The 13444-nt window shown below is 41.1% G+C and overlaps 1 protein-coding gene across 1 annotated transcript in view; it reads left to right on the forward strand.

The window, feature by feature from the left end:
- The window catches only part of ITGA10 (integrin subunit alpha 10), an 837220-nt gene extending 824368 nt beyond the window's left edge, over positions 1-12852 (forward strand). Inside the window, exon 30 of the mRNA XM_044079978.1 lies at positions 11756-12852. Coding sequence (XP_043935913.1) covers positions 11756-11827 — 72 coding nt within the window. The 3' untranslated portion in view covers positions 11828-12852. The remainder of the gene's footprint in view (positions 1-11755) is intronic.
- Positions 12853-13444: the final 592 nt, after the last annotated feature.

The raw sequence follows: 13444 nt of genomic DNA on the forward strand, positions 1-13444 counted from the left end.
TCTTTTCTTTGTAATCATTATCAGTATTTCTGCAATGCCTACCTTAGCTATACATTGCCATTCCACTAGCACCTTTACTTCTTTTGATACTTTTGTACATCCTAAGTCCAGGTATTGCTACATCTTTTGCCCTAAACATTGTTACCCATGTTTTGGTTATGCCCACAATATCTATAGCTCCCTGTACAAGTATAATGTGTCACTTGCTAATTTATTTAACCTAGACTTTTGGGTCTGCAAATATTACTTTTCACTTGTTCACTTAATACCCTCCCCCTACTGCTTCTGCCCTCTGCTCTTTCAGAATTGATAATGCACCTCTCTCACCCTCTGAGCCATTTAATTTAAATCTGTAACTCTGTCCTTTCTTGCCCTACTTTATGTGGTAATCATGGTAATGACAGCACCTCAGAAAAGGTTACTATTCTGCATGCCTTCCTACAGAGCTTCATCATTCTCACTGCTGTTTGCTGTCCCACTGCAACTGTCTCCGAATAACCAGATAATGTGCCCCCATGTCCAGAGCTATGTGAAATCTATCCCACCATTTTACGACTGTTTTCGATCAAGCATGATTTAGTTTGTCTAGCATTAAGTCTTTCCAAACTGTCTTCAATTACATTTAAATCTTTACCTCCTCCTTTTTCCCCAACTTATACTTGATGTAAGGGAATCTGAGTTTTCAAACACAAGACAGCTCTAGCCGATTACGTCAGAGGCGGAACACTTAGTAGAACCTGGTTTAAGAGGTATGAATAGTATAAAAGCACCCTTGTAGTGAAGACAAATCAGAAAATAAAAAAAATACATATTTTAAGATATCCATTACGTATAGATTCAGTACTCATGGTAGCTTTAAGTAATACTTCTACTTTAACTGATTCTAAGCCATGTGGCAAAAACTGGCCAATGATGTGAAACGTTTGGGTGACCCACACATAAATAAGGAGTAGATATTCTATACTGTTTTAAAACCTGTGGAAGTGCTTGGTGCAAAAGCATGTACTATTTTTAGCTGATTGTTTTGCAATAGAATCTCCTAATCATTTAGTTGTTCTATCAGCACTCTCTTCTTTCACCTATCTGCCGTTATCTAACCATTTTATGTCATTATTTCTGGACTGCTCTTTTATGCCCTTGTGCTGTGTAACTTCTTCCCATCCAAGATAAAATGAATTTCCCTCATCTCCCTTTCCTCAAGCCCATGTCCTTATCTTCTACAGCAACATTCTGTTTATCAACTATGCATCTCCCTCTTTGCCACCCCAGCAAAATTTTAATTCCCTTATCTCCTAGAATTTGATTTCACAGTTCTCATTTTCCTGCTCAGGAACTGTATTCAGTTCATCATCCTGCAGTCACACTTATTCCCCATTATGGCTCACCCCAAATCCCACTGATTGAAACAGGCCAGCTAAGTGACCCCATGTCATAGTCACGTAGTGCCATTGTACCCTTATTTCAGGGTGGTATAATTCCTGGCAGAATATCCATCAGCTCAACACCCCCATCAACTCCATTTTCTACTTAATATGTCTAGACAATGTGTCATTGTATCCCATCTGTGCACATAACTGTGATGTACTCAGCTATCCTGCCTGTGGTATATGTGGGAATGTGTGAGCAGCGGTGTGGCCTGACCATGCACTAAGTAGTACTAAGTGATATTGCGTGATTTGTGTCTTTTGTATGTAAGACTGTACAGTCTCTATGTTCTCCTCAAGGACCCTAGTTCTGTACCGTGTATTACCACTTCACCTGTGTTGCCATATGTCATGTCTGCCACCATCTAAGAGTGTTGTGTGCCAACCACTTGATCCTGCTCTGCATTTCTCCCATTGGAAAATTATGTTGATGCACCTTCCTTGCCTGCTATATGTGTGCACAGTCGGACTGCACTAGTATCATAGGACTGCTCTGCTTGTTTCCTTACCAGCATGCTGTGCAGCTTGCAAGATGCTAGGAATATCATGCAGGATGTGCAGGATCACACTGGAGTACCCCACCCCCACCCCCACAGTCATATCAAAGCAGTAGAAGTGAGATTTGGGCAGGCTAACTATGTTTTATAATGTTGCAGGCTTGCATGTGCATGGTGTTGTACTGAGCTTCCAGCACACACTGGGCTCCACATGGGTGTCATTAGCCAGGGCTCTAATGAGACTCACCACATATTGATATAAAGCATCTATACATATTAATATTAGTCATAGCACCTACACCTAACATGTAGAATGTCACTAAGCCTACAGTGGTGATATTACTAACATATGCCATATATGTGAATCATGCAAACTGTGTGGCTGCTGTGTGAACACAATGATTATGATCCCATAATATATCACATATTATCTGGTGCTTCTAGTAATGGTTGCCCTTCCTGTTCACAGACATTTTTGACTGTGGGGTAGATGAGGCTTTTGTTGTTTCATGAGTTCAAACTATGACACCCAGTACCTGAGGGAGGTGAGAAATTTCTGAGAAAGCATGCATGGTGGTAGCTCTTTCTTGTGATGTGCTAGGAAACTATATCACATGTTGAAGCATTATATTCTAGGGACTTGGTGAGTATTCAAGAGACTGAGGTCTGAGAACTACCTAACAAATAGCCTGTTGGGCTCAAGAAGGTCCTTGTAGCTAGTGGTCCCCACAGATAAGTGAAGGCCATTCATTCAAGGAAGGACACTCAGCAAACTCGGAGCTACAATATATAACATTAAGTATCCTGTTTTTTGTTTATTTTGTTCTTTATTTCTTTGTTGTTTATAGCACTTTGTGTACTGTGTATTTTTTCTAGCTAGTTTCACTGTGTGTGAGGTATTAACTGGAAATTGTCCACTCTTATTAAGCATCTTTTGGGTTGTTTGTTTATGATAACTTGTTGCAGTTAAACTCTTTTTCTAGTGGCTCCTTTAGCTGTTTAAAACTTTCATTTAAAGGCTCACTGCTGCTTTTCAGCTGTGAGTAACATTTCTGCAGTTTGTTCTAAGTAGTGGGGATATTTGTAGCATTTCCATATTCAGGCTTGTATTTGGGCCTAGTGTTTGTGGAGGCTGTGTGTCTGAGCACATAATTCAGGGACATCTTGTTTTAGCCAAAGCCATCAGGCATTTAAGTGAGAGAGAATTGTTTGAGGTCATTGGCTGACTGAGGTCTCCTGGACTACAGCTTAGACTAAGCACCTCATTGGTTCTTTTGAGATTTCTTTCTTAAAAGCTGTCTCAGGTTTCAACTTTCTGTTACCTAAGAAGCTCAGTTGTGAGTGTTCAGCCATTTTACAGTGAGCTGATCGAAGGAAGGACACTCAGCAAACTCGGAGCTATAATATATAACATTAATTATCCTGTTTTTTGTTTATTTTGTTCTTTATTTCTTTGTTGTTTATAGCACTTTGTGTACTGTGTATTTTTTCTAGCTAGTTTCACTATGTGTGAGGTATTAACTGGAAATTGTCCACTCTTATTAAGCATCTGTTGGGTTGTTTGTTTATGATAACTTGTTGCAGTTAATCTCTTTTTTCTAGTGGCTCCTTTAGCTGTTTAAAACTTTCATTTAAAGGCTCACTGCTGCTTTTCAGCTGTGAGTAACATTTCTGCAGTTTGTTCTAAGTAGTGGGGATATTTGTAGCATTTCCATATTCAGGCTTGTATTTGGGCCTAGTGTTTGTGGAGGCTGTGTGTCTGAGCACATAATTCAGGGACATCTTGTTTTAGCCAAAGCCATCAGGCATTTCAGTGAGAGAGAATTGTTTGAGGTCATTGGCTGACTGAGGTCTCCTGGACTACAGCTTAGACTAAGCACCTCATTGGTTCTTTTGAGATTTCTTTCTTAAAAGCTGTCTCAGGTTTCAGCTTTCTGTTACCTAAGAAGCTCAGTTGTGAGTGTTCAGCCATTTTACAGTGAGCTGATCGAAGGAAGGACATTCAGCAAACTCGGAGCTACAATATATAACATTAAGTATCCTGTTTTTTGTTTATTTTGTTCTTTATTTCTTTGTTGTTTATAGCACTTTGTGTACTGTGTATTTTTTCTAGCTAGTTTCACTGTGTGTGAGGTATTAACTGGAAATTGTCCACTCTTATTAAGCATCTGTTGGGTTGTTTGTTTATGATAACTTGTTGCAGTTAATCTCTTTTTTTCTAGTGGCTCCTTTAGCTGTTTAAAACTTTCATTTAAAGGCTCACTGCTGCTTTTCAGCTGTGAGTAACATTTCTGCAGTTTGTTCTAAGTAGTGGGGATATTTGTAGCATTTCCATATTCAGGCTTGTATTTGGGCCTAGTGTTTGTGGAGGCTGTGTGTCTGAGCACATAATTCAGGGACATCTTGTTTTAGCCAAAGCCATCAGGCATTTCAGTGAGAGAGAATTGCTTGAGGTCATTGGCTGACTGAGGTCTCCTGGACTACAACTTAGACTAAGCACCTCATTGGTTCTTTTGAGATTTCTTTCTTAAAAGCTGTCTCAGGTTTCAACTTTCTGTTACCTAAGAAGCTCAGTTGTGAGTGTTCAGCCATTTTACAGTGAGCTGATCGAAGGAAGGACACTCAGCAAACTCGAGCTACAATATATAACATTAAGTATCCTGTTTTTTGTTTATTTTGTTCTTTATTTCTTTGTTGTTTATAGCACTTTGTGTACTGTGTATTTTTTCTAGCTAGTTTCACTGTGTGTGAGGTATTAACTGGAAATTGTCCACTCTTATTAAGCATCTGTTGGGTTGTTTGTTTATGATAACTTGTTGCAGTTAAACTCTTTTTTTCCAGTGGCTCCTTTAGCTGTTTAATACTTTCATTTAAAGGCTCACCGCTGCTTTTCAGCTGTGAGTAACATTTCTGCTGTTTGTTTCCCACCCTCCCTGTTGGTATAGTGTTTTTATAGTTGGTGGCTTTGCAGTTGCCCGCCCCTAGTGTAAATTTGATCTGGGACCCTCCTCCCAGTTTAGTGTCATTACCTCATTCTACCCAGTACAGGGAGAGCATTTGAGAAGGCCAATCAGCTTAGTTTCTGCTACTCCTTTCTCTCTTTCCTTTCTCTCTTTCCAAAAAAAAAAAAATGTATCTGCTTTTACTGTATTTGTGTTTTTTCCTACTTTATTTTGCTTTTGCGTCATCTTAAAAGTACTCAATTGTATTTATTACTGCTTGGTGTAACTCATTGTAAGCCTTTTAGTTTAAGCACCTGGGCTTCAGACCAGTTTTACATTAGGAAGGTTTGTGGTCTGCACTGTAGTGGCAGAACAGGTAGCTTACATCCTTCTAAGTTGGGAACTGCTGATTGAGGGCTCAGTGTCTGTTATTCTAAAAGTGTATTCATTCTGGTTTAAGCACTTGGGCTTGAGGCCAGTTATTTTACATTAAGAGGGTTCATGTTCTGCACTCTTGTGGGAGGAGAGGCTGGACTCTGTCCTTCTGAGCTGGGAATTTCTGGTTAAAGCTTATAGTGCCTGCATATTTGAACTGCTTCTTACTGAAATTGGTACACCTTGTTTGCTGTAGCATAGACTAGATCCAGGCCTGCTGAATCTAGCTTTGTTTGTATAACTTGAGCACTAATCCAGGCATTCTTTAAAGTATTCAGTTGTATTTATTACTACTGGTAGTAACTTGATTAAAGTGTAGCTATCATTTCTAAGTCTTTTGGATTAAGCACTTGGGCTTCAGACCAGTTGTTTTACATTAGGAAGGTTTGTGGCCTGCACTGTGGTGGCAGGACAGGTAGCTTACATCCTTCTAAGTTGGGAACTGCTGATTGAGAGCTCAGTGTCTGTTATTCTAAAAGTGTATTAGTTCTGGTTTAAGCACTTGGGCTTCAGGCCAGTTATTTTACGTTAAGAAGGATTGCCGTCTGCACTCTTGTGGGAGGAGAGGCTGGACTCTGCCATTCTAAGCAGGGAATTTCTGGTTAGAGGCTTATAGTGCCTGCATATTCTAACTGTTTCTTACTGAAATTGGTACACCTTGTTTGCTGTAGCATGGACTAGATCCAGGCCTGCTGAATCTAGCTTTATTTGTATGCTTGTTGTTTGTTTATTTCCCTGAAACGCTAATTCCACCTAAAACGCGGCCTTTTAGCACTTCTGTGGATCCCTAGTGATATATGCATTGCTTACTGTACTTATTTCTTTGTTTCACTTGAAAGAAAGTTACTGTTTGTCGTTTTTGCATTTAAGTTACCTGTAACACATTGCATTTAAGTTACCTGGCACTTGCTCACTAAAGCAATTATATAAGTCAGCTCTAAAAAATTAAAAGCACTACACCCTCACAAACTCTCCTTGAGTACCTTGTTCCCCATTGGCCCTTTTTTTCAATTATAAAGGAATTCCCAATACTATTCTAGCATGTCCAATGGTCAGTTGTCAATCTCCTCTCTGGTCCAGCTGGTGAATCTGGGAATCTTGAGGCAATGTTACAACTGCCTCATGTACACAGACAACCCTCTCCTCCTCCCAACAAATTCCAACACATGTGAGAGATGCAACCATATAGCCAAACTGGAGGCTAAGCTTTCTCAACTCAGTACTGGCGTAACCAGTCAGGAGGAGAAGGAAACCACACTCACTACAATTCCAGTCTCACATAGACCTACCACAACAACAAAACCAAACACATAAACACACAAAAACATACCCGGAGGCTCTAAATAAAAATCTGCCTAAGCAGCAGAGACCTTCAAAGCAGACACCCAAGCAACCGCTACCCCAAAACAAAACACGTGCAACACATAGCTCACAAAGCCAGTGTGCCGAACAGTCACAGCCCTTATGGCTAAACAACACACCTGATACACTTGTAATAGGTGACTCTATCGTCAGGTACACTGACGTCCCGCTCACCAGGCTGAACAAGGAGAAGGGCACAGTGAGCTGCCTGTCGGGCGCTAGGATCCGCCACATAACACAAGCACTCAGGTCACTCCAAGGCTACAAATATGACTCAGTCATTGTCCATGCTGGTGTGAATGACCTGAGACGTACCTCCCTGGACTACATGAAAAGAGACATAGAGGAGCTCTCTGAGAATGTAGCCCAGGCCGGTATGACCCTGACCTTGAGTAGCATCTTACCCTCACCAAGAATGATGCCACAATATGAAGACAAGATGATCACTTTCAACAATTGGCTTAAGTGTTGGTGTCATTCAAAGGGGATCCAATGCCTGTCAGCCTGGGATGACATGCTCGACAAGCCACGATGCTTCGCTAGGGACAGCTTGTACCTGTCACCCCTGGGCTTTTGGATATTGGCAAAGGCTCTTGCTACCCCCATAGTGCCTTTTTTAGGCAAGGCTCAAAAGACAAACCCACCTCCATAGGTATCACAAGGGATAAGAAACTAAGAGTAATGCTACTCAACGCCAGAAGTCTAAACCTCAAGATGCATGCACTCGAAACTCTCCTTAGCATGGAGAACATCCATATCTGTGCGGTAACAGAAACCTGGTTCAAGGCTCCCGAGAGCACCCCAGCACTACCAGGTTATACCTCATACCATGCTTTTCGGCCCCAAAACTTGGACCGAACCACAAAAGGAGGGGGAGTATCAATATTCGTCAAAGATACCCACACCTCCAGGTTGGTGGCAAAGCACGAAGCATCAGAGACTATCCATGTGCAACTAACTGTGGGTAAAACTGCCTTCCAGTTTATAGCCTGCTACAGACCACCCTCCCAAACACAGGAACCCCACTTGGCCTTCCTGAGAATACTGGAAAATATGAAGGTCTCTCCAAACACCATTATATTGGGCGACTTCAACTACCCAAACATAGACTGGGAGCATTACTCTAGCTCCAACACCCTAGCCCAAAGGTTCCTAGAATTTATAAACTCAAATGCTATGGAACAACTTGTTACCACTCCCACAAAAGGGGAAAACATACTGGACCTGAACATCACCAACATGGGGACACTATGCTCCAGACCAGAAGTGTATCCCTCACTGGTAAGATCAGACCATAAACTAATCTCACTGGATATTCACATCCCGACCCCACCCCCTGCCCAGAAAACCACAGTGAAAAACTTCTCTAAAGCAAATTTCACATGCCTCAAAACCGAGTGAAATCCTTCAAAGCCCCGGGCCTGTGGAAAATCGTCCCAGACCTCAGAATCCTTTATAAACGCATTCTATGAACACCTTCAGGAATGCATGGATCATGCAATCCCAAATAAAACCAAGACCCAATCCTCCAAAGGCAGACATCCTGTCTGGTCGACCCCAGCCATAAACAAACTATACAATAGAAGGAGGAAGCTACTACATGATAGAGCAAAATCCCAAAAAGGGAAGGCATCTCTGATCAGTATTAGCAAAAAACTACGGGCACTCATAAAATCGTCTAAGGCCAGCTTCGAGAGAAAAATTGCACAGGACACTAAGGATAATCACAAGGCTTTCTATAGTTATGTTAGGAACCTGGGTGGGAATTCCCAGATGTGCTCAGAATTAGTCCAAAATGACAAAAAATACACCGAGCCCACAGACATTGCCAACATCCTAGCTGACAGGTTCAGTGCAAACTTCTCCCCCCTCTCCCCACCAAAAGGGTAAATATCTATCCCAACAGAGTGCTGCCCCCCTGACATCTCAGATGCTCAGGTAAGAGCCGCCCTCTCCAAAGCAAAAAACACAGCATCAATGGGACCAGATGGTGTCCCGGGCTGCGTCCTACATGAACTCCAAGAAGAGCTAAACCCAAACATAAAACTACTGTTCAATCTTAGCCTTACTACAGGATATGAACCCAAAGAGTGGCGTACAGCAACAGTGGTCCCTCTCCACAAAGGTGGTGCCTCAACGGATCCTGGAAACTATCGCCCCATAAGCCTGACTAGCTTGGTCTGCAAAGCTATGGAAAGGATCATCATGGACCTCATAAAGATATTGGGGACCTACAGACACTGGATCCTACCCAGTTCGGCTTTGTTAAGGGCAGATCCTGCCTCTTAAACCTGGTTGATTTCTTTGAAACAGTCACCAAGGCCATTGACGAGGGGAAGGTGGTTGACACAGCCTACCTGGACCTCGCAAAAGCCTTCGATACAATACCCCACTCGGGCATTATAGATAAGCTCACCAGCTTAAATATAAACCCCTATGTCACTAGATGGGTTGCAAACTGGCTCAAGGACAGAACCCACATGGTTAGAATTGCTGGAGCCATGTCAGACTCCAAACCAGTCACAAGTGGCATCCCACAAGGCTCAGTCCTGGGACCTCTCTTGTTCGATATATATATTTCTTGGTGGTACAGGCCAACACGGAAGGACTGTGGCTGACCAAGTTCACAGATGACTGCAAACTGGGCGCCATAATCAACTCTCCAGCCGACACAAGCATCCTCCAAAAGGACCTCATAGAAACAGACAACTGGTGCCAGAGCCATGGCCTCAAGCTAAACGCCAAAAAGTGTATAGTCATCCCCTTTGGCAAAAACAAAGTGCCCACAAATTACCACATAGGTAGTAATCCATTAAGTACAGATGAAGTCATTAGGGACCTGGGGACCCAAGTTGATAGCAATCTCTCATTTGACAACCACGTGGCCAAAGTGGTTAGAAAAACATTTTATATAGCCCACCTAATCATGAAGGGATTCACATCTAGATCAGGGGAGGTCATCGTACCTCTTTACTCATCCCTCATCAGGCCCATAATTGAGTACGGTTTACTACTGAAAATACGAACGGCACTTGGGCGACAGTCGGATAGTCGAACATATAAGGTCGTAAACAAAGATGTCGAAGACAAAATAATCAATCTAGGAACGGTTTTAACATGGGTCAAGGTAGGGAAGATGTTTGTAGTAGGGAATAATACTGAACACCTACCTCGACCCATGTTAAAACCGTTCCTAGATTGATTATTTTGTCTTCGACATCTTTGTTTACGACCTTATACGTTCGACTATCCGACTGTCGCCCAAGTGCCGTTCGTATTTTCAATAGTAAATTTATTTATTTATTTTATTTTACATTTGTTGACCGGGCTAGTCTAGCTGGATATATGTCCATTTTCAGTAGAGGCCCGGGGAGAAAAGCTCCACACAATACATAAAAGAACAGACTTGTTGTTAATAAAGACATACAATAAAAATAGAAATAAAAATCAACTTGTTAATAAAATCAACATACATTAAGGAACTCAAACAGTTAGAGATCATACATAAAGTTCGGTCAGTTTCAAAGCATTTTACCTAGTACATAAAGGTTATGCAATAAGGCATCTGCCATAGAGATAACAGTTAAAGCTCAGCGGGGTAGAGAAGTAGAAGGAGAATGTGAGATAAATAATAGGGAAGGGACAGGAGTCAGGAATTGAGAGAGGAAAAGAAGGAAGACAGTCAAGAGGAGGTGAGAGAGAATGGGAGAAGTAGGTGAGAGCATAGTAGGACAACAAGGGAAAAGAAACAGGGTAGATGCTAAATATTAAGCAAAAAGAAGGGTTAAAGGTAAAGAGAGTGTGGGGAGAGGGAAGTAAACCATTGAGTACAATGCCCCTTTTGGGATGTACCTTACCAGACACCTGCAGCAACTGGAAAGACCCCAAAAGTACCTCACCAAGAGGATCAAAGGGCTCAAACAGATGCCATATGCTGCCCGGTTAAAGAAACTCCAGCTCTACTCAGTGGCATACCGCCTGCTCAGAGGCGATCTGTGCCTGACGTATAAAGCCATGTCCAACCCGGAATTAATGGACATGCTGCACCTCAGAAAATCCAAATCCCATCGAGCTACGCGCTCGAGAGACTTGAACCTCAGCACTGAAATAAATAGGACATGCTGGAGGGACAGATTCATAACCCAGAGGCTCCCTTCTCTCTGGAATAAAATTCCAGTCCAGGTTAGGCAGAGTCCCACATTGACTCTCTTCAAGAGGAATCTTGATGAGTGGATGGGAGATCGTAGGTTTACCCCGGCTTACACTTCTGTGTCACTGTTAGACAGAGGCACAGTATACTAACCTCAAAAAAAGGCATAGCAAAATTCATTTAAAATGGGTGGCGAAAGCCAAACACACTCTGGCTAGGCTTATAAATGCCCTAGGGCAGATAGCCTAGTATGAACCTATGAACCTATGAACCTATTCCTGTACATTCTGTAAGTGGCCAATGCATGTCAACCAAGGTCTGTACATTGCCTTGATATACTCAGAAATAACTCATAAACTCCTAGTCAGTAAAGACATGGTATGTCATCTACTGGCATTACCATTTCCTTTGGTGCCAGACAGAGCTAGTGCATAACATCAGAAAGTGGTGACTCTGATCACTAGTGCATGCCATTATACAATCAATACCGCTAACGCTAGCATTCTCATTTCCTGCAATGCCAATATTTTTGATGTGTTTTACTACTTGATAATCAGGTGCACAACTGTCCCCACATACAGCAATGAATCATGATTGACCTCATTTTCCGACCAGGTTTTCTTTGCATGTCATTATTCGGTCGTTTGCCTCTATCTTCTGCAGCACAGTTGTGTGGGACTAGGAACTGCTGCAAGCCTGCATGTGACCGATTCCCATGCAACTGTACACTGCATACAATGCAGCTTGTCTATATCCCAGCCTTAGTATTCAGGCACCGTAGAATTTTAACTTTGGCATAAAAATAAATATGCTGCAGAAGTCTTGTTATGCTATAATAAAGTTTTTATCAGCTTTGGTGTTTTATAAACACATGGAGATGTAATCATTTTGACTGTAATCAGTATAGCTTCTGTTTAATCTGATTTGCATTCTCTCTGTTAATAGCTTGGATTTTTTACAAGGAAATCTCAAGAAGATGAAAGACATCATGAAGAGAAAGCACTGAGGAATGATTGAAAGTGGCTGTTTTATTAAAGTTTCTTCTTTTGCAGTCCATGTGATTGATCTCAATGCAATTGTTCACAAATGTTATGGCATCAGGATATTTTTCCAGAGTTTTCCTACAGGTTTTATCCGAGAAACATCCCCTGCATCCTAAATGATTGCAAGCGCGCAAAGTAATGCATAAAACAGCCAACCTGGGAAGATGGAAAACAGTGATGAGTCCTGATATTCCTACATTCTTTTTGTATACTTGCCACACACATACAAGGCTGGATCTGCATGACATTTTTTTAATCCAGGTTCCCACATTACTGTAACAAGTTGTTAATTTAGTTGCAGCCTGGAAAATGTGAACTGATCCAATACCTACTGACTGAATGTGGCTATCTACAGCTTCTACTGTCATTGAGAAATCCAAAGTTTTGGGCTGCAGCCAGATGTGCACTTCGTTTAATAATATGAATGAATGAATAAATGTATAGTTTTATTTAATTTTGTAAGACAGAAAACATAAGACCAGACAAATTCTTCAGCCAGCAAGATTTTTTTTACAAAATGTTACCCCAGTTTTGATTTTGTACATTTTTCAGCTTCTGCAGACCATGTAGCATTCTTTTTATTCTAGTGGTATTTCCTGCCTACAGTATCCATTTACCAACTTATCAATAGTTTATGTTAAAGGTTTATCTCAGGAAATGTTCAAAGAATTCAGACAACACTTTTCTCTGCATTGCAGTGCTTATTATGACAACTAGCTCTAATGAAAGAAAAAAGATTAATAGCCACAGTTTGTTAGTTCCTAAAACTACAGATGAGCTCTAATATTGGGAGGCTGAAGCTTTCCCATTGTACATCTGCCACCATGAAAACACTTGCAGTGGTAAACACACATTGCAGGTGTGAGTACCATGCATGTATGTAGATCAGTGATGCAGGTATCTGTAACTGTACAGTCTTCAAGATTAATGAAATGCTATACTGTGGCTGCCATAAGGTTTGCTCTAAGGATAGTCCCATGAATAAACAGTTACATAATGGCCTCAGTATTATACGTGACTATAACATTCTATGTGTCTGATAGCCATTGTAATTTTTGTTAACTTCCTTTATGTTATCCTGTCAGCAAAATTTCAGAAGACATGTATCAGTTCTTTGATTTCCACTAGATTCCCTTTGTACTTCAGTACAAATACTATTCTCATCAACGGCATGTATTAACAAAGTCTTGCTCTTGCTGGGTCTTGCATACAAAAGTGCAGTTTCTTACAGATCTTTCTTCAACAGAATATTTTTTTTACTACTAAGGGTAAATAATTCCTGGAGTGGAGGTTATGAGTACTACTTCACCTTAGTGCAGATTGCTACTGTTATTATATCTGACAAGTTTCTTTAATTTTTACAAAGGTGCATAGGTTTGTGATCTGCTTAAAGCCTGGTTGACCATCAAGAAGCTTGCATGTCATGCTGTATTGCTGAAATGTAAATGTACACATTTAAGTGTCTGAAGGGACTAGTACTGTTTCTGTGCAAGGCAAAGGTTATTACAAAGGTGAAGAAGATGCTAGGTTATACGATTATTATGTTGTTATTACTATTTACCTTTTATGGAAACCTTAAAGATGCTTGCAT

This window comes from Protopterus annectens, chromosome 8.part0 (genome assembly GCF_019279795.1).
Source record: "Protopterus annectens isolate FY-2018-M chromosome 8.part0, PAN1.0, whole genome shotgun sequence".
NCBI lineage: Eukaryota > Metazoa > Chordata > Ceratodontiformes > Protopteridae > Protopterus > Protopterus annectens.